The sequence below is a fragment of the Moschus berezovskii genome, chromosome 12 (assembly GCF_049115385.1).
Source record: "Moschus berezovskii isolate FMDL1 chromosome 12, NW_MosBer_1.0, whole genome shotgun sequence".
Classification (NCBI taxonomy): Eukaryota; Metazoa; Chordata; class Mammalia; order Artiodactyla; family Moschidae; genus Moschus; species Moschus berezovskii.
Window position 1 is genome coordinate 97,512,634 of NC_142471.1, and position 20,280 is coordinate 97,532,913.

Here is a 20,280-nt window from a genome sequence, read left to right on the forward strand (position 1 = left end):
GCCCCCGCGGCCAGGTCCCGGCCGCAGGGGACCCCGCAGCTGTTCTCACCGCCCCCTCCCCACCGGACAGCAGCTGTGGGCCGTTGGTGGGGACGTCGGCGCCCTGCAGGGGTGGGCCCGGGGTTACAGATGTTGGGGGGCTGAGCGCGGGTGCTTTGGCCCCAGGCCCAGCCCGGTGCTCGCCCTCGCCGCGGTCCTAGGAGGTGAGCGGGGACTCCGGGCAGAGAGTCCAGTCAGGCCTGTTTGGGAGTTGGTGGTGTGGGGGTGGGGGCCCTGTGACTGACGACCGACTCCGGGCCTTCAGTCAGGAGCCCAAGTCCTGAGCCCCCAACCGGGCTCCCCGGGGCCGGAGGCTCTGTCCTGTGGGGCTTCTGGCCACTGACCCAGCCCAAGTGCCTCTAGAGCCAGTTTGCCTGCAACCCCGTCGGAGAAGCTGCCCCTGGGCCTGGGTCCGTCAGGTAGCTCTGTAGGTCAGGGTCGGATGGAGACCCTGTGCGTGGCCCTTGAACAGGCCAGTCCTGGCCACGGGAGAGGTGGCCGCTGGATAGCTCAGCTGCTCCCCAGGCTTTGGGGTCTTTGCAGAGCCCCGGTCCCAGCACATGCCCATCTGTGGGGTCTGCAGACAGACCCACCCGCCCTCCTGAACTAGAGGGTCACAGAAACCATCACTGTAGTCCCTGGGGCCCTTGCCCCCAGCTGGTCCCTGCCCACGTCCTTAGCCAAGCTGGTTCTGAGGACAGAGGGGCTCATGCCCTAGAAACAGTCCTTCAGAGTCTGCGGAGGGGGTAGTGCCCGGGGTGGGGGAGGGTGCTGCCTCCCCACCCTACCCCCACGCGCCGTGGCCTGGATTTGGTGAGAGAGAGGGCTGCGGAGGGAACCGCAGGGAATAAATAACTGTGGGTATCTCCATGGCTTTATGGAGGAGTGAAGGGCGCTCCCGACACACAGCCTGCAGATGCTCCTGGAGGGCAGGTTCCTAAAGTGTCTGCTGGAAACCTCACGTCCCCAGAATCACCCTCTGAGGCAGACGCGGGACGTGGTTCTCCACACGGCCTCTCTGCACCGACCGCCCCACGCCTCTAGGGCCTCCTCTGAGCCTGACACACCGAGCTGTGACGGGTGCCCAGTAAACAGGGCAGGCAGAGCAGGGTTTGGACCCAAAGCCTCCACCCTGAGCCCACCGTCTGTCCCACTGAGGAGCCCTGATGCCCTCTGATAGCCGTAGCAGCGCCTTGGGGATGGAGCAGCCCCCGCTGAGCCCGGTGCATGGGGCCGGGGCCCCCGCCCCCGCCATCCGTGGCCGTGACCTCCAGGTGTCGTGGGAGGCTGCGGTGGTAGTCTGTCCAGCAAGGAAGTCAGGACAACTGGCCCCTCTCGCCGCAGCCTCTCCTGATGCGAGGCACTGCCCTGGGCGTGTTCTGAACCCAGAGGTCTGTCCCTGGGGCTCCAGCTGAGGTCCTGTCCCTGCTCCAGATTCCGGTGCCTGCACACAGTGGGTGTGGTCAGTGTTAAAGGCTTTAAGTCCCGTCAGGGACGTGGGACTGCCCGCGACAGCACTTTGCCATCAGGTTGATTCCCCAAGGCCATCCTGTGTGAGATGGAGGGCCAGGCTGCAGGAGCCCCAGAGGGAACCGTGGGCGGGACACGGGCAGCTTCTGACGGGGACTGTACATGGCGCAGGAGACGCGGGTGTTCACTGCTTACATAGCTCACTGTATAAGCTGAGTCCCATGAGCCGGAGCCCCCAGCAGGAGCCTCTGGATGGTCCCTCCCCAGCTGTGCCCACGGACAGAATTCACATTGCTGGTGAACATGTGTGGAAACGTTTGACCTCATTACACTCGGGACATGAGATGTACTGCCGTGACTGCCTCCCCCAGCACCAGGCTGGCGAGAGCCAGACCGCCCTCCCTGCGGGGTGGGCGGCGTGGAGCAGACCGACCTCTTTGGAAAACAGTTAGGGGTCTGGTAGTGGGGTGTGGGTGCCCCCCGCCATCCCAGCAACTTCACTCTGGGACCTGATCTGGGGATGCATGGGCGACATGTGGGCATGAGAACTCAGGGCCGGCACCGCCCAGCAAGGTCCTGGCCCCCCGGGCCCTGGCCACCAGCAGGCAGCACCCCCACACTGGCACCCGTAAAGGCCAGAGCAGAGCAGGCAGAGCTGTCCGGGAGGGGCAGATGTCAGCCACAGGCGGCAGGCAGCCCTGGTCTTCAGGGGCCTTCGGGGGGCAGGGTCTCCCAGTCCCAAGGCTCCCCTGAGGGAGTGTTCTTACTGCCCCCCCAAGTCCAGCAAGACATCTGTCTCCCTGGCGCCTGTGGGCTGGGAGCTGGGCTGGGCCGGGGGGTCTGCAGGCAGAGGGGCAGTGTTTGAAACATGCAGAATGGCCCGTGGAGGGGTCCCATGGCCCAGGCAGCCTGGCCCATGTCCCGCCCCAGAGAGACAGACGCTTCCGCTGGCCAGCACCTCGCTTAACCGGCTGGCGGCAGGAGACCCCCGTCTGGGACCCAGCGTGACAACGGGGCTGCCCGGGAAGGCTGCATCCCCCACCTCCCCTGCTCTCCTCCCAGCCGGGACAGACACTGAGCCTCTGCCCACACGGCTGCCAGAGTCTGCCCATGTCTACCCATGCTCTAACTGCCCTGGGAGGCCCACCCACAGACCTAGCCCGTGGCCCACCAGGCAGCATCCTGCTGGGCAGTGCTGAGGGGTGGGGTGCGAGCCCCGGCTGGGTTCTGGAGAACCTTCTGGACCTGCCCAGAAGGTTGGGTCTATACCCAGAACTTGGAGCCAGTGACCACTGGCCGCGGTGTCTGGATCTGGCCATGTGGGCAGTGGCAGGATGGAAGTGACCCCGCCTGCCACAGCCCTGGTGGGTCCCGGGCGCCCGGAGGCAGGGGGAACTCAGCTGTCCGCCGGAGCCTCACCGGCTTGTCTATTCCTAACATGTCGCTGTCCCCTGCCCCCACCGCCCACAAACATCTGCCTCAGCTGTGAAGCCCCTGCCAGCCTCCAAGTCCTGTCGCCTCGGGTGTGAACGGGGGCCTGCTTGGCACAAGGCTCAGGGTCCACAGGGTCCCGAGCTGCCCCTCAGGGAAGAGCCTCGGCTCCCGTCTAGCAGGTGGGAGTTCAAGCGGGGCTGGTAGCCTGAAGGCCCTGCACAGGCAACGTGGCCTGGCCCCTCGGGCCTTGTCTGGGCCCACTGGTCAAGTCAGCTTGGCACCCGCCTGGCCTCCCTGAGCCCCAGATCCAGGCAAGGAAGGGTCCCTTCTCCTGCCTGGGCCTGAGTAGGGTGGACCAGAGGGGCAGGTCTCAGAGGAAGGCATGGGCCCAGGGTCCGGGGTCCGTTGTCATGTGGCAGGACCTTCCCTGGGTGTGCCGGAACCTGCTTCAGCTGAATCCTGCCTCCCGCTGCAGTAGTGGGGTTTCGGGGGGTCTGAGACCATCTTGCCTGGTGGGGCGGACTCCGCTGAATGGAAGCACTGACTAGCGGCTCTTGGGCATCACCCCACAGAGCCACACAGAAACCCTGCAGGGGCTCCCCCATCCGTGGGTGCAGGGCTCCGGCTTTCCTGAGGGTCTCTCTCAACCAGAGAATTGTCCACTGGGTAGGGCAGCAGAGGCCTGGCCCTGGGTCAGGAGCCATGGGCCTACCCTGGGCGCCTTCTCCTGGCAGCAGGTCTGTCTGTGTAAGCAGGCAGGCCTGATGCCCGCGTGGCCACGGCCAGTGAGAGTCAGCGAGGCCGCTGCAGTGGCACCGACTCAGATGCGTCCTCCTTACAGCCAAGCCCATGGGGCCCTCGGGCTGCGGACTGTGTGTGTCTGTGTGCATGTACATGGGCCTCTTGGTATGCGGGCGTGCGACTCTGTGCACACAGTGCCCAGTACCTCTTTAACCAGGCCCCGCGGCACCCCCAGGCGCCTCGGGCTCTGAGTCCTCAGGGTCCTGGGGGACAGGCCCTGCGCGAGATGAACGTGGATGACCTCTTACGGGAGAACCGGATGCAGCCGGCAGGTTCAGAAGCCAAGGTTTTGGATTCACTGTCTGCTGCCCCGGTCTGACCGCGTGCTCCACTCTTTGCTCAGGATTCTCCTTTTAAGACGTCCGTCCACCCTCCCGCAGGGTCAACACACTTCCGGAGCTTGGCCCGGGCCCCTCCATCCCGGCTCTGGGAGCTGTGAGCCCTGGGGCTGCCTTATCTTCACCCATCTTAACGCCACACCCAACAGAAAGAGCAGGGCAGGCCCAAGAAGATGGCACCGAGCCCCTTCCTGAGCTGAGAAGGACGTGGACGGTGGGAGAAACCAAGTCACCTGACCGGACCCGCCCCATCCACCTCCGTCCCCCAGCGCTGCACGCACACACTGCCACCCAGCCTACTGTTCCTCCCTTTAAACTCTTCATCTCTTTGGTTATGGCTCGGGACCCCATGCAGGGAAGGGGAGAAGTTTACAGGCAGGAGGCAGAGGCTCCTTTCAGGACCTGAGCTCAGCTACACCTGAGAACACTCTGCGCACTAGGGCAGGGGCAGTGGAGGCTGGACGCAGAAGCTTGATAAGGACAGGAAGCTGGGGACCTCTCTTCTGTACCACCCCCCTCACCCCTACTCTCCAACCCCGCTCACCCTACTCACCCCTACTCTCCAACCCTGCTCACCCCCCTCACCCCTGCTCTTCAACCCCGCTCACCCCACTCACCCCTGCTCCCCACCCCTCTCACCCCTACTTTCCAACCCCACTCACCCCAACTCCCCACCCCCACTCACCCCTTCTCCCCACCCTTACTCTCCACCCCACTCACTCCACTCACCCCTACTCCCCACCCCCACTCACCCCTACTCTTCACCCTCAATCACCCCTACTCCCCACCCTTACTCTTCATTCCACTTACTCCACTCACCCCTACTCCCCACCCCCACTCACCCCTACTCTCTACCCCCAATCACCCCTACTCCCCACCCCACTCACCCCTCCTTCTCACCCCCACTCACTCCATTCTCCACTTCCACTCTGAGGCTGGGTGTCCAGGCCCTTTCCTGACCACTGCCCGCATGCTTCCCCGTCAGCTCCCAGTCTGGCTCCCTCTGTGCCCCGTCCCCTCTTTAGGTGGGTGATGTGTGAACATACAGACACACAGGGCTGATCAGGGCCTGGAAACAATGGCCTGGAAAAGGGCGGTGAGGTACAGGTTGTCCGAAATGTGTGCACCTGTGTACTGTGAGCGCCTGCTGATGAATATGCTCGTGCAGATGTGACTTGCGTGGCCATGTGGGCACAAGTGTGTGGATGTGCAGGTTTTGCATGCCTGTGCCTCTGATGACTAAGTAAACGTGTGAGAGTTGTGTGCGTGTATGGGGACAGCAGGTGGGTGTGCGTGCACATACGCACGGCAGTGTGTTAGTGTGCTGTGTGCACACAAGTGCATGTGTGGGTGGCAGGGCCACAGCTGAGTCAGATCCAGACGTGGGGGCGGCCGTGGGGTCTCGTCCCCAGGCCTCCGCCCCTCCGCAGGCGCCCAGGGCTCAGCCCAGGCTGTCTCGGCAGGAGAACGTGTCCCTGGCCGACATCCTCTCTCTGCGGGACAGCGGCCTGAGCGAGCAGGAGGCCTGGGCCGTGTGCCTGGAGTGCAGCCTGGCGATGCGGAGCGTTGCCCACTCGGCCATCTTCCAGACCCTGTGCATCACGCCCGACACGCTGGCCTTCAACACCAGCGGGAACGTGTGTTTCATGGAGCAGCTCAGCGGTGAGGCCCGCACGGCGAATGCGGCCGTAATGAGGCCCGCGGGGATGCGGCCCCCGCCCGGGGCGCCATGATCTGGAGCTGGGTTTCCACAGCAACCTATCTGGCCCTGGGTGAGGGGAGGCCGAGGACTGGGCCCCACTGGAGGGTGGTCCTGGCTGGGCCCCAGGTGCATGCAGCTCCCCCATCCAGGAAGAGCCTAGCGGCCCGTCTCACCTGACATGTGTTGGGGGGTCACCGTGTGAGTGGCACCTTCTCTTCCCTCCCCAGATGACCCTGAGGGAGCTTTTGTGCCCCCAGAGTTCGATGTGACGGGGAACACCTTTGAGGTAAGTGGCAGCAAGGAGGCCGGCACATGGGCCCCTCCACGAGTGCCGGGAGTCCCCTCCGAGGGGCTGCGTGGGGCACTCACCCTGCCGCTAGGCTCCAGCGGCAGCATGCTTCTGGCTGTCGGCTCCTCACTGCGCGCCTGGCATGTTGTCTGAGTGTGAACTGACTATATTTAAGATGTTAAAAGCACCTAAAATTACCAGTGGTGGCTGGCAGGAGTCACAGCTCCCCTGAAGGACTGGCGGGGCCACTCGTGGGAAGCTTGTGGCCTGGAGAACCCCCCAAGAGTGTGAGCCGCAGCCACACCAGGAACACTCGGGTCAAGGTCACCGAGGCCACCAGGCCTTGCCCAGCAAGGTGAACCCCTGGGTGCCCCCAGTGCAGTGAGGCAGGCAGAGACCTAGAGGAGGGAGGGCCCACCTGTGCCATTCAGCTTCCTGAAAAGAGCCTCCTGCTGCATCTCAGCCCCTGGAACTTCCTTTTCTGCACTGGCATCACGTCCTTCGCTGGGGCGGGGGGAGGCAGGCCTGCTGGGGTCGGTGCTGCTCTGCGTGGCCTCAGAGCGTCCAGCACGACCTCCCAGCCCGGTCACTGCAGAGCTGGGAGGGCCCGGGGGCATGCTCCCCCTGCTCGGAGAGACCAGCACCTACAGGCCCGCCTCCCCGGGTGACCCCAGATGATGGTCCTGTAGGGGGGGTGGGGCCTGGCAGGCCCATCTGTCTCCAGTTGTTCTGCTTTTCTCCCCGTATTTTCCTCTGTTTTGTCAGGATTGCAGATGTCGTGTTCACTGTGGAACGTGACATCTCACTTCCTTGAGGCAGCAGTTCTCAGACTCTTTGGTTCTTGGAACCCTTACCCTAGAAATCAAGTCTCCAGAGAGCTTTGTGTGAGTCACACCTGCCAGTGCTCACTGTGTCACGGATAAAATGGAGAAATGCAGGAAAAGCCCAGCTACTAACTCATTTAACAGTAACGATCATAAGCCCATTCCACGTTCACACGTGTAACGCACTTTCATGAAAAGTAGCAGTATTTTCCCCACAAAAGTGGCGAGGACAGTGGCATCGTTCACCTGTTTGTAACCCTCCTGAAGGCCTGGCTCTCAACACGGCGTCTGCAGCCAGTCTGCCGTGCCCGCGCCCGGCCCACGGCCCTGGGAGCCCCTGCAGCCTTCCACTGTGAAGCTGTGTGGTCTCTGGAACCATGCTTTGAGAAAAACTGCCTGAAGGCATCCTCTGATGAAAAGAACAGAAAGTCTATCGGTCCTTCTTTTTTTAGAAACTTTTTCCTGGCTTTATTTATTTATTGCACTGAGTCTTCGTTGCTTTGTGCGGGCTTTCTCACCGCAGTGGCTTCTCTCATTGCTGCGCACAGGCTCTGGGCGCGCGGGCTCGTCACCGCGGCTTGCAGGTCCAGGCGAGTGCGGGCTTGGTCACTGCCGGGCCCTGCGACATGCAGGCTCAGTCACCACGGCTTGCAGGCCCGGCAAGTGCGGGCTCGGTCACTGCCGGGCCCTGCGACGTGCAGGCTCAGTCACCGCGGCTTGCAGGCCCGGCAAGTGCGGGCTCGGTCGCTGCCAGGCCCTGCGACGTGCAGGCTCAGTCACCGCGGCTTGCAGGTCCAGGGGAGTGCGGGCTCGGTCGCTGCCAGGCCCTGCGACGTGCAGGCTCAGTCACCACGGCTTGCAGGTCCAGGGGAGTGCGGGCTCGGTCGCTGCCAGGCCCTGCGACGTGCAGGCTTGGTCGCTGTGGCTCCGGCCGCAGAGCTCGAGCTCAGCAGTGGCAGTGCAGCAGCATAGTCTATCTTCGGCAAGTGGAGTCTTCCCAGCGCAGGGGTCAGACCCATGTCCCCTGCATTGGCAGGTGGATTCTTAGCCACTCTACCACCAAGGGAGCCCTGTCATTTATAATATAGTCAAATTATTGGTGGTGTTGAGTTAAAAAAATGCACAATGTGAGACTTGCGAGTTACGTTTCCTTTGGGGCAAGATGAGACGACAGTCCTGCTGCTGCTGCTGCTGCTGAGTCACCTCAGTCGTGTCCGACTCTGCGTGACCCCATAGATGGCAGCCCACCAGGCTCCCCCGTCCCCAGGATTCTCCAGGCAAGAACACTGGAGTGGGTTGCCATTTCCTTCTCCAATGTGTCAAAGTGAAAAGTGAAAGTGAAGTCGCTCAGTCGTGTCCGACTAGTAGCGACTCCATGGACTGTAGCCCACCAGGCTCCTCTGTCCATGCGATTTTCCAGGCAAGAGTACTGGAGTGGCTTGCCATTGCCTTCTCCGTCCAGCAGACAGCATTTCAGACATGTCTGAGAAAGTGCTCCAGAGGGGCGGGGGGAGGTCAGTGTGTATGTGATTTGGTGAAGGGGAAGTGGCGTGGGTGCGTGCTCAACCATTCAGTCGTGTCCGACTCTGTGACCCCGTGGACCGGGTCCCCAGGCTCCTCTGTCCGTGGGATTGTCCAGGCAGGAATACCGGAGCGGGTAGTCATTTCCTCCTCCAGGGGATCTTCCTGACTCAGGGATGGAACCTGTGTCTCGTGCGTTTCCTGCGTTGACAGGTAGATTCTTTAGCACTGCACCACCTGTGTGCAGTCAAGCTCCTATTTTTTCTTTCATCTTTTAGATGTTATTATTTGTTTACGTCTTCATCGGCTGTGCAGGCTTTCCACGAGTTGTGACCAGCAGGAGCTACTCTCACTGCAGCCTGCGGGCCCCTCACTGCAGTGTCTTCTCCTGCTGTGGAGCTCGGGCTCCAGGCCCGCGGGCTCAGCGGTCGTCGCCCGCAGGCCCCAGTGCTCAGGCCCCGTAGTCGCGGCTCACGGGCTTTGTTGCTCCACCGGCTGTGCGCTCTTCTTGAACCGGGGATCGAATTCGTGTCTCCTGCATCAGCAGGCAGGTTCTTCACCACTGAGCCACCAGGGAAGCCCAAACACATATCCTTGCAGAAGGTTTCTGCCGGTCACAGGGAGCAGACGTCACCATGCGGGATCTCAGTGCTCTTCTGGAAACGAGGAGATGCAGAAACGGGGCGCATACAGTTGGGTCCTGACGGCATCTGTCTGCCTGAAGAGCTGTCCCGCCCCCTTCCCCAGAGCGGAGGGCCTCAGTCCTGCTCTCCACCGCGAGCTCCTTTCAGGAGTGTTGAGGGTCGGCAGCTGCAGCAGCGCCTGGCCTGGCCCTCGCAGAGGCGGACGGCAGGTGCCAGTCTGTGGGCGACAGTGCTTTCTCTCACTGTTTGTGGTCTGTTTCGTTTTTTGCCTCAAGAAACCTTTCCCACCTCAAGGTCCCGCAGATACTTGCTGGCATTTTCTACCAAGAGTTTTAAAGGTTTTGTTGGTCACATTTAATCTACCCGAGGTGGATTTTTTTATGTAATGTGAGCCAAGGATCCAAGTTCATCCTTTTCTGTGTAGAAAAGGGTCTTTCCAGCTGTTTTTTGGCTCGCCTTGGGCACCCTCCAGCTAAGCCACACACACCCCAGTCCAGACAAAAGTAGGTCTACTTCCCAGACCTCTGCTCTAGTCCAGGGGGGTCTGTACCCTGCATTTATCAGCAATCCCGGCTCCACGAGGAGCCCAGTGTCTCACGGGGGAAGGGCTCACTCCCTGTTCCTTTCAGAAGCGTCCTGGCTGCTCTGAAGTCTGCCTTCTTCCACGGAAGGCTTGGATTTGGTGTCAGCTTCCGTGAGCAGCTCTGCTGGCGTGTGACTAGACTGGCTCAGTCTGCGCCTCAGTTTGGGGAGAACTCACACCCGTGCAGTTTGTGGTCTCCTCTGGAAACACGTTATTCCTCCTTATTTACTGTCTCAGTAACAGTTTAAAGCCTCTCCTGTGTTTTACTTGAATGTCCTTTACTAGATTATTCTCAGGCACGAGATGTTTCTGATTCTATGTAAACGGACGGTCATCTTTGTAATCACATTGTCATGCTTTTCTTGTCAAGTCTACAGAAATGCAGTTCATGTTAACATCTTAATCTTGTATCAGCCCTTGTGGTAAATTATTTGATTACTTCTGATAACTTTCTATTTAACTGATCAAAGTGTTAGTCGCTCAGTCATGTCTGACTCTTTGCGACCCCATGGACTGCAGCACACCAGGTTCCTCTCTCCATGGGATTCTCCAGGCAAGAATACTGGAGTGGGTAGCCATTCTCTTCTCCAGGGGATCTTCCTGATCCAGGTATCAAACCTGTGTCTCCTGCATTGCAGGTAGATTCTTTACAGTGAGCCCTCAGGGAAGCTTCCCAGGTGACTCAGTGGTAAAAAACCTGCCTGCAGCTGATCAAGTCACCAGCAGAAGGTGGCAGGCTGTGTTGCTGTCCAAAGCTTTGGTGCTACGTCCGCCGCCCCACGTGTCCCGGGTGGGCTGGGGCGGGGGTGAGCAGGTCAGTGATTGTCCGCCATCCTGAGAGCACCTCCCACCTTCCCAGCAGGAAGGCTTCTGCCTGAGGCCCCTGCTGTGCAGAGGCATCGTGTTCTATTGTGCAATGCTTCTGCAGCTTTTGAAATGATTATTAAGATGTCAGTATCTCCCAATTTATTTTCTAACATTAAGTCAACCTTTCTTACTTAGAAATAGCTAAACGGGCAGCATCCTGTGTTTGCTTCATCCGTTGCGTTTGATCGCCCGACGCCTCTTTGCATCTCTGCGTGTTTTCGTGAGTGGCTGGTGGCTTTCCCTCCTGTTGCTGTTTCTGACTGTGTTGCCATCAGGAGTATCTGTGTCGTGTGCAAACGCCCCCGCTTCCTTTGCCGTGTTACAGCTTACGTAAGAATGGAGTGGTCTGGTCCTTGAAAGTCTGGTCAGACTTACTTGGGAAGCCATCTGTTTCCTTGGAGCAAAGAGTTTTAATTGCAGCTCAATTTTTAATAATTATAGGACTTACCTGTTTTGAATTTCTTAATGACTCAGCTTTTGATAAACCACGTATTTCTAAAAATTTACCCATTTTTACCTGTGTTTTTAAAGTTGCAGGGGAGATCCTTTCTTAATCAATGCCTACTGTAGGTGCCCCTTCCACTCCTTGGATGATTTATTTGTGCCTTCTCTTGCTAGTCTTGCGGGAAGGAGTACATCCCTTCTATAGCCTTTATTCTGTTAGTTTTGTCAACAGAAATAATAACAATCCATAACAGAAATGCAGAGACTGCTCTTTCAGCCAAACAGAGGACTGCAGCCTGGAAGACACAAGAGTCAAGAATTACTTGCATTGTGTCCTCAGGATACAAAATGTGGAAGCTTTTAAAGGCAAAACCCACAAAATTACTTAAGTTGTCTGTCAAGAATTAGGGGTTGGAGCTGCAGGAAGGAAGGGTGCTGGTTAAGCAGGATTTGTTGGGGTCTGAAATGGCTGCATAGTCACAGGGGGAAGTTCGAGACCTCAGGTCACAGGTCGCAGCTGCTGGCAGATACTGTTTGGAGGATGGCTGGGGGTGTCCCTGAGTCTGATAGCACCCCGAAACTCAAGTTCTCAGGGATGCAGGAGCGTGTCTGAACCCTCAGCCCCCTGGATCCACCCCGGATGTCTGAACCACAGCGACTCCATTCTGATTTTTAAAGGCATCCTCTTCTCTAATGGTTAAAACATCATACGATGTGTGGTCAGCAGGCCATAAATCAAGGTGCTGTAGATGAATGGATAATGAAGATGCAAGGATGTCCCTGCGGTCCAGTGGTTAAGACTCAGCACTTGCACTGCTGTGGCCTGGGTTCATCCCTGGTTTGGGAACAGAGACCCTGCAAGCCTCATGGCGTGGCCAAAAAAGAGAAGAAAGTGATGTGGTGTGTATGTACAACAGAATACTACCCAGTCATGAAAAAGAATGAAATACCGTCCTTTGCAGGAACATGGATGGACCCAGAGATGATCATACGAGGTGAAGTCAGACAGAGAAAGACAAAGATCGTATGGTAGCACTTACATCTGGGATATAAAATGTGACACAAATGAACCTATCTATAAAACAGAAACGGGCTCATAGCCACAGAGATCAGACTTGTGGTTACCAAAAGGAAGGGAAAGATTGGCAGCTGGGGTTAGTGGATGCAAACTGTTACATATAAGATGGTAAACAACACGGCCCCACTGCACAGCACAGGGAACCGCAGTCAATACCCTGTGATAAACCACAATGGAAAGAAGTGTTTGAAGTATATATATATATATATGAGTCACTGTGCTGTACAGCAGAAGTTAACACATTATTAATCAATTGTACTTCAATAAAATAAACTGTTTCAGAACACAGGCTTCTCTGGTCAGCACGAAGTTCAAGCCAAATCATGTCTGAGCCAGAGCGACTTCCGCTGCAGGGAAGCTTCTCCCATCGGCGCTCCAGCGAGCCCCGCTTGTGCCCTGTGGCGTGTCCCGTCCTGTCTGCTCCCCTAGCAGCTCTGCGCTTCTGTCTCAGTCTCCTTCTTCTTGTGCTTGTTTCAAGTTAATGAGTCTTCCTAACTTGAGTCGGCGCTCAGCTCGTTAGTCTGAGCTTTTCTTCTTTCCTAACATTAGGGTCAATGCCTAAAGCTAAGACTTTCCATCCAAACATGAGTTTTGCCTCATAGCATTTTCAGTATCATTCACTTCTAAGTGTTATGGCCAGGGATCAAACCCACGTCCCTTACATCACAAGGCAGATTCTTTAACCACTGCACCATCAGGGAAGCTCCTGATTGTCTTATTTCTTTTTTAGATATTTCATTGTTAAAGTATAAAAATGGAACGGATTTATGTATGCTGATTTTGTATCCTGAAACGTTACTGCATTTGTTGATTAGTTCTAGAAGTTTTTTGATGGAATCTAAGATTTTCCATCGGGAGTTGGTGATGGACAGGGAGGCCTGGCGTGCTGTGATGGGGTCGCGGAGAGTCGGACACGACTGAGCGACTGAACTGAACGGAACTGAAGATTTTCCGCATGTAAGATCACAACACGCACAGAAACAATTTTATCTCTTCCCTTCTCGTTCGGATGCCTTTTATTTCGTTTTCCTGCCTAATCGCCCTGGCTATCAACAGCTTCCAGTGTGTTGAGAAGGAATTGTGAGATGGGCGTCCTTGTCTTGTTCTGAACTTAGGGGTCGGCATCTCACCACTGGGTGTGATGTTAGCCGTGAGCTGGTCGTGCGTGGCCTTGCACATTCCTTCCATACCCAACTTACTGCTCTTATCATGAGAAGATGCTGGATTTTCCCAAATGTTTTTTCTGCTTCTGTTGAGATGATCATATTATTTTAACTTTTATTCTATTAATATGGTGAATTACATTTATTGATTTGCCTATGTTGAACCATCTTTGCATCCCAGGGACAAATTCCAGTTGACCATGGCATATGATCTTTTAATGTACTTTTGAATTTAGTTTGCTAATATTTTGTTAAGGATTTTTACATTTGTATTCATCAGGGATGTTGGTCTGTAGTTTTCTTGTATTGCCTTATCTAACTTTGATGCCAGGGTAACGCTGGCCTCATAAAATGAGTCTGGGAGTGTTCCCTCTCATTTGATTTTTTGGAAGAATTTGAGAAGGATAGGCATTAATTCTTCTCTAAATAAATGTTTGGTAAAAAGTCACCAGTGAAGTCATGTAGTCCTGGGCTTTTCTTTGTTGTGAGGTTCTGACTTCCGGTTCGAGCTCCTTGTTAGTAACAGTTCGGTTTATTTCTTCATGATTCAGTCTTAGTCCAGTGTATGTTTCTCGGAATGTATCCATTTTTTCTTCCTAGGTTATCCACTTTGGTGTATACATAGTGGTCTCTTAAGATCCTTTGTTTCTATGGCATCAGTTGTAAAATCTCCTCTCTCTTTTCTGATTTTACTTGAGTCCTCTCTTGTTTCCCTAGTCAGTCTAACTAAGGGGTCCACCACCAAGCCAGAGGCATGTCTGCCTCTCACCTGATGAACAGGTGGGCACAACCCCTGCCAGGTCCCCTGGCAAATGTTGCCGGATCCCACAGCTCCCACAGGGGAACTTTTGTCCACAGATGGATCAAAGTGCTGCTGACGATACAGTCTAGAGACAGCCATCCTGCCCATACCCAAGTGTTTTACCTTGTATGACGCTGGTTCTCCCAAATGCTGCAGCAGCAGTGCTGTTACACGAAAACCCCAACCATTCTGGCTTTTTTTTTTTTTCATGGGAATGGTGGAACTTTATATATAAACTTGACAAATGTGAAAATAATCTACCCGGGGGCGGGGGGAGGTGGAGAGCAGTTTGTCCTCCAGGTGCGAAGGTGCACTCTGAAGCTACCTCATTAAAAGCGCAGAGTCTGGACAGAGGGAGACAGCACGAGGAGGGGAGGCCAGAGCGCAGGCGCTGGGGAGCGAGGGCCGCGCCTCTTCCGCTGCGCGGGAGGTGGCTCTCCACCCGGAGACAAACCCCCTCCCTGCAGTGCCCAGCAAAAAGACATGTCCCAGATGGGTCAGAGCTCGATGCTTCACAGTTACAAAAGTATTGGAAAAACGCAGAAGTAAGCAGTATTTATCGTCCTGGGCTGGGGAACGTCCTCCAAGGAAGCCAATAAAAAGGAATGATCTCCCTCATGAGCGAAGCTCCGTAGCAGCTGGCCATGACCCGGAACGGCAGCCCCACTTGTAGGGCCTGAGCCTTCGTGAACGTGGCGTGGTTGCATGAAGGCGTCCACGTGAGGGCGGTCACAGCAGATTTCACCAGTGAAACAGTAGAATTTTTGAATGTCAAAGACACATGAACAAAGTTAAAAGATAAGTGACAGAGAGAACACACACGTGACACAGAGACCAAGATCAGCCCCTTCATGTGAAAAGGGAAAGTGTTCCTCAGTCGTGTCTGACTCTTTGCGACCCAGTGGACCGTAGCCCGCCAGGCTCCTCTGTGCATGGGATTCTCCAGGCAAGAATACTGGAGTGGGTTGCCATGCCCTTCGCCAGGGGATCTTCCCGACCCAGGGATCAAACACGCGTCTTTTGTGTCTCCTGCATTGGGAGGCAGATTCTTTACCATCTGAGCCACCAGGAATGCACCCAAAACAGGCAACAGCTCAGCAGAGAATTAGCAAAGTCCATGAGTGGGCATAAAGAGGAAAAGTTAGGGCAGGAATAGAGATGTCTTGGGGGTGGGGGGTGAGGCGGGGAGCTGCCCTGGAAAGATCAGGGGTGCTCCTGACCCAGAAGGGCAACACCACGTGTCCCGGTGCTGTGCGCCGACCTGCGAGACCGCGACCACGTGGCCCCGCCCCCACGGCCCCGCACACGCCCCGCCCACAGCCTCACGGCCACGGGCCCGCCCCCATGGCTCCGCCCACGGGCTCCATGCCCCGCCCATGGCCCACATGGCCCCGCCCACAGCCTCACGGCCACGGCCCCGCCCCACGGCCCCACCCACGCCCCGCCCATAGCCTCACGGCCACGGGCCCGCCCCCATGGCTCCGCCCACGGGCTCCATGCCCCGCCCATGGCCCACATGGCCCCGCCCACAGCCTCACGGCCGCAGCCCCGCCCATAGCCTCACGGCCACGGGCCTGCCCCACCACGCTCCCGCCCCAGGTCCGGCCCACACGGCCCCACCCCCGGCCCCAGCGGGTCTTTGGTGCTGCAGGCTCACATCTACTCTCTGGGGGCCACGCTGAAGGCGGCCCTTGACTACGTGCCTGAGCCCGAGCCCCAGCCCAGGCTGAGCCAGGAGCTGGAGGCGCTGCTGGGCCAGATGCAGGCGGAGGACCCCGGGGACCGGCCCGACCTCCAGGTAAGCTCGCAGGCCTGCTCCGCTTCACCCCAGGAGAAACCCTGAGCCCTGCGCGCCCCCGGCCCGCGTGCCCCCGCTCGCACACCCAGCAAGCACGCGGGGCCGTCACCACCCGGTCATCCGGGCTCCTGACTTTTCACTCTGCACTTGGGCGATGAAGGGTGCGCCCTGTAAGGGTCACGGGCGGGACATAATCCGCGGGTTTCCTTGAGCGCCCCCAGCCCGGGCGCATGACCCCAGAGCCTGGGAGGCTTAGCGGGCGGGGGCGGGGGTGGGCGTCGCGCCGGGGCGGGGGTGCGGGCTGAGCGCCGGCCCGCCGCAGAGCGTCATCGCGCTGTGCGAGGAGAAGATGCAGCTCACGCCGTCCTGCCGCGTGTGCCGGAGCCTGTCGGCCGCCGGGAGGAAGGTGCTCTCCATCGAGTCCTTCGGGGCATTCCAAGGTAAGCACACCCGCCAGCGGGCCAGCACGCGTGCCCAGGCACTACCGCACATGCAGCCATGTACATGTGGGTGTGCACGTCAGCACCAGCGTACTCACCGTGGAAGCACCCACACTCATGCACACGTATCCAAACAGATCACATGTGCCCCCCCCCCGTACACACAGAAACACATTTATGTGGGAACTCGGACACACCTACTTAGACCACTCAGACAGCAGGCACACACGCCGTGCACGCCCACAAACTCACACGCGCACACATACACATACCCAATCAGAGATGAGAGGCAGGTCATCTGGGAAGTGGGTGCCCAGGACCCCTCACCCGTGTCCTGCTCTGTGGGCCTTGGAGCCAGCGCCGTCCTCTGTCGGCCACCCAGTTCCTGCCACACTGTTGCTGAGGCATCTGGGATTTTCACAGCTGTGGGGTGTAATCTCGAGTGGCACTTTGAACTAGTGCCAGCGTCTGCTCTGAGCTGTGCGCGAAGGACGGAACCTGGGAGGGCCCTGGGGGAGGCAGAGCCTCTGGGGTGGCAGGGCCCCTCTCCCAGCCAAGCAGCAGCTTTTCCCACCAAGTCTGCGTTCGCAGCGCTGCAGTGGCACCGGGCCCGCTGGCGGTTCTAACAGGGGGGAGGCTCCGGGGCGGGGGCTGCAGGCCCCCAGGAGTAGGAGGGCAAGCATCTCTAGAGCGCTTCACACAGACACGTGTGCGCAGAAGGTTTTCCGTCAAGACGAGGCGGGACTGCAGCCAGGTTTAATTTATTCCTTTGGGGAGGATCGCTTGTGTAACTGTAATAGCAAAACGATGTGCTTTTTGGATGAAGTGATTAGACAGGCCTTAGGAAACGTTTCCCCCGCGGGAAGCTCATCTCCGGTGGGGTGGGGGCGGGGGCACCGGAGCCTTGGAGACTCATTAATTAGCCAGGATGGTGTAATTAAGGAGGCAGGCCAGAGCGTCTCTGGGCCAATGGGGGTGGGGGGCGGAGCGGGGCGGGGCAGAGCAAGGGTCCCACAGCAGTGCGTTCACTGGTGGCCGTGGGCAGGGGAGGCAGGGAGAGGACCACCCAGGCTGCCGCGCTCCGCAGTGACCATGCCTTGCCCTTCGCCAGATGTCAGCGACGTCACCTGGAGGGGGCGACTGGCTCCCAGAGGTGCGGGGCCCAAAAGACAACTTGGGGACCGTTCTGCTGACCCTGAGGCCCTGCCTGCCCCAGAGGGCTGGCCCCCGAGCCCCACCAGAGAAGGACCGGAGCAACCCGGAACCCCGCCCTCCAAGGCTCTGCTGTCTTCCCCTGTGAAGAATGGAGAGAGCCCGGGTCAGGAGGGGCTGGCCCCCGAGAGGCTGGCCTGCCTCCTTCTGGACGCCCAGCGGCCCCCGGCTGACCAGGACAGAGGCTTCCTGGACAGAAGCCGCCTGAGAAAGGTGCGGACGCTCCCCTGGCTCCCGCCCGACGGCCCCGAGTCCGGCGCCCTCTGCCTGTCGCTGACCAGCATGAAAACCCCGCTGCCAACATCGGAATTCTTCCCTCCAGACCCCAAGAAGGCCTTTCAGGAGGGGAAACATGACCTTTCCAGCTTCCAGGCACAGCCTGGATCCAGACTGTGGCCGGAGCGAGAGCTCGAGCTCCGTTGCCAAGGGGACAAGAGGGTGGGTGGCGGCAGCCCCGCGTGGGAAAGCCCCCCACCTGGTTCCGAGGGCCCTCAAGATGTGGGTGGAGACCCAGGGACTCCGGAGCCTGACGAGGGGACTGCGGACGGAGCCGGGAAGCAGGACAGGGCGGCCAACGCGCAGGTGGGTGACGGGGTCCTGCGCGCCGGGCGTGGCCTGCGAGTGCTGGGCATTTACCCCAAGGAAGGAGGGCAGCTGCAGCTTCACTTCTGCTCAATTTCCGAGCTTTAAGACGGGGAACCAGGCACAGCTTTGCTGGGTTAGGTTTTCTCTCGAAGACGCTCAGGGAGCAGCCTTTCCAGGAGGAGGCCCAAGGGCTGTCTGGGCCCCGCTTCTCCAGCCCTGGAGCTCAGGGGCGGCTGTGAGTTAGACATTGGGATGTGGGTTGAGGCTGCTCACCTGTCCAGCTTGGTTGGAGAGGCGATAGTCGCTCCGTCGTGTCCGACTCTGTGCGACCCCGTGGACTGCAGTCCACCAGGCTCCTCTGTCCATCGGATTCTCCAGGCAAGAATCCTGCAGTGGGTGGCCATTTCCTCCTTCAGGGAATCTTCCTGACCCAGGGATCAAACCCTGGTCTCCTGCGCTGCAGGGAGATTTTCTACCGTCGGAGCCTGAGCAGCGTGCCGTGTTCTCCTAGTACTGGGTTCTGAGCTGCTGCCGTGACCCGGAGGCAGGGCCTCCCGGGGGTGGGGTCTCCCCGGAGGAGGGTGGGGTCTCCCCAAGGAGGTGGGGTCTTCCGCGTGGAGGGCGGGGCCTCCCTGGGGCGGCGATCTTCCAGACCTGGCGTGCGTTCCTTCAGCGCGTCCGAGTCATTGCGACCCTACGAACGTAGCCCACCAGGCTCCTCTGTCCTGGCACTGTCTCTTTGTAAGCTGGGAAGGACAGAGGACCCCTTTAGAGCCAGTGTCCAGGAGGTCTGTGTGTTTTTAGTGTGACCGCGGGTGATCAGAGTGGCCTGCAGCAGCCCTCAGCCCTCTTGTGGGCGGAAGTCTTGGCCCCAGCAAGTCACTCCCGCAAGGTGGGTCCCTGTGAGCATCTCGGGACAAAGCCACCTGGGGGTCTGTGGCCCAAATACATGTGTCTGTGGGGCAGAGCTGTTCCCCAGCCTCATTCCACCACCTCTGCTGACCCAGGGCTCCCCTGGTGGCTCACACGGTAAGAGTCTGCCTGCAGTGTGGAGACCCGGGTTCGATCCCTGGGTTGGGAAGATCCCCTGGAGAAGGAAATGGCAACCCACTCCAGTATTCTGGCCTGGAAAATCCCTGGCAGGCTACAGTCCATGGGGTCCCAAAGAGTCGGACACGGCTGAGCAACTTCACTGCTGAACCAGAGGTTCAAGGGGAGGGCTGACTGAGTTACATTTTTATTCATATCCTGACAAGTACCTGAGGGTAATTTACATGAAAAATATGGTTACTTTAAAATGCAAATTCCTCCTGGAGACCCCAGCACGCACTGACATGTGCTCAAGGCCCACACACTGTCCACTCCACCCACACTGCCCCACCGCCTGGCCCACCATGTCCGCCCGTACAGCCGCACTTGTGCACACAGAGCCAGGCTTCGGGGTGAAGACCTCAGGCCTGAGCCAGGGGCCCCACTCACCTTCAGATGCCCAACAGCCTCATGACAGCCCATGTCCCAGGTGGGTAAACTGAGGCTTGGGACCACCGTGCAGAGGGTGGGTGATGTCTGGGGGCAGAGCTGATGGGGAGCCCAGCCATTGTCTCAGCCACCAGCTTTCCCACCACAAAGGCCTCCGGTGACTAGACCCCCCACACAGGCCACAGCTCATCAGGTGTCAGGGACCCAGATCTCTGGAGGGCACGTCCCGTTTGCAAAGCTGTCTGCTCCAGCCCCACGTGGAGCGGGAGACTTGGGGAGCCCTGAGTTCCTGAACCCAGGCCAGGGGCCAGGCACAGCCTGGGCGAGGCAGGCGCGGAAGCCACAGGACGGGGCGGCTGCACCCCGGTGTAGAGTGGAATCCAGGAGCAGTGAAGCCAACACCTCTGGAACCTTCCTCTAGACACGCATGTCTGTGTCCGAGGGTGGCGGCTCGGCCTAGCTCCTCCTGTGGCCCCAAAGCAGAGAACTCACTCCCAGCTGAACTCAGTCTCTGATTCTGGGACTTTTATGGGGTCGGGGTCGCAAGGAAAGGGGACACATAACATGAAATCACAGTCTTAACCCTTTCGAGTGTGCAGGTCGGTGGCATTAGGTATTCATGCTGCTGTGCGAACGTCACCACCACCACCCCTAGAACCTTCTCATCTTCCCAAACTGAAACTGCCCGCTTTGAGCATGGAGCCCCTCCTCCCCTCCCCCAGCCCTGATACCCCCCATCTGCTTCCTGCCTCTGGCTGTGACCCCTC

The 20,280-nt window shown here is 58.6% G+C and overlaps 1 protein-coding gene across 3 annotated transcripts in view; it reads left to right on the forward strand.

Annotated features, from left to right (window-relative positions):
- Nucleotides 1-20,280, forward strand: part of KNDC1 (kinase non-catalytic C-lobe domain containing 1) — a 53,632-nt gene that overhangs the window by 226 nt on the left and 33,126 nt on the right. For all 3 annotated transcript variants that reach the window (XM_088842444.1, XM_088842445.1, XM_088842446.1), the window contains exons 2-6: nt 5,546-5,744; nt 6,012-6,070; nt 15,651-15,797; nt 16,120-16,237; nt 17,349-18,031. In XM_088842444.1, coding sequence (XP_088698570.1) covers nt 5,546-5,744; nt 6,012-6,070; nt 15,651-15,797; nt 16,120-16,237; nt 17,349-18,031 — 1,206 coding nt within the window. The remainder of the gene's footprint in view (nt 1-5,545; nt 5,745-6,011; nt 6,071-15,650; nt 15,798-16,119; nt 16,238-17,348; nt 18,032-20,280) is intronic.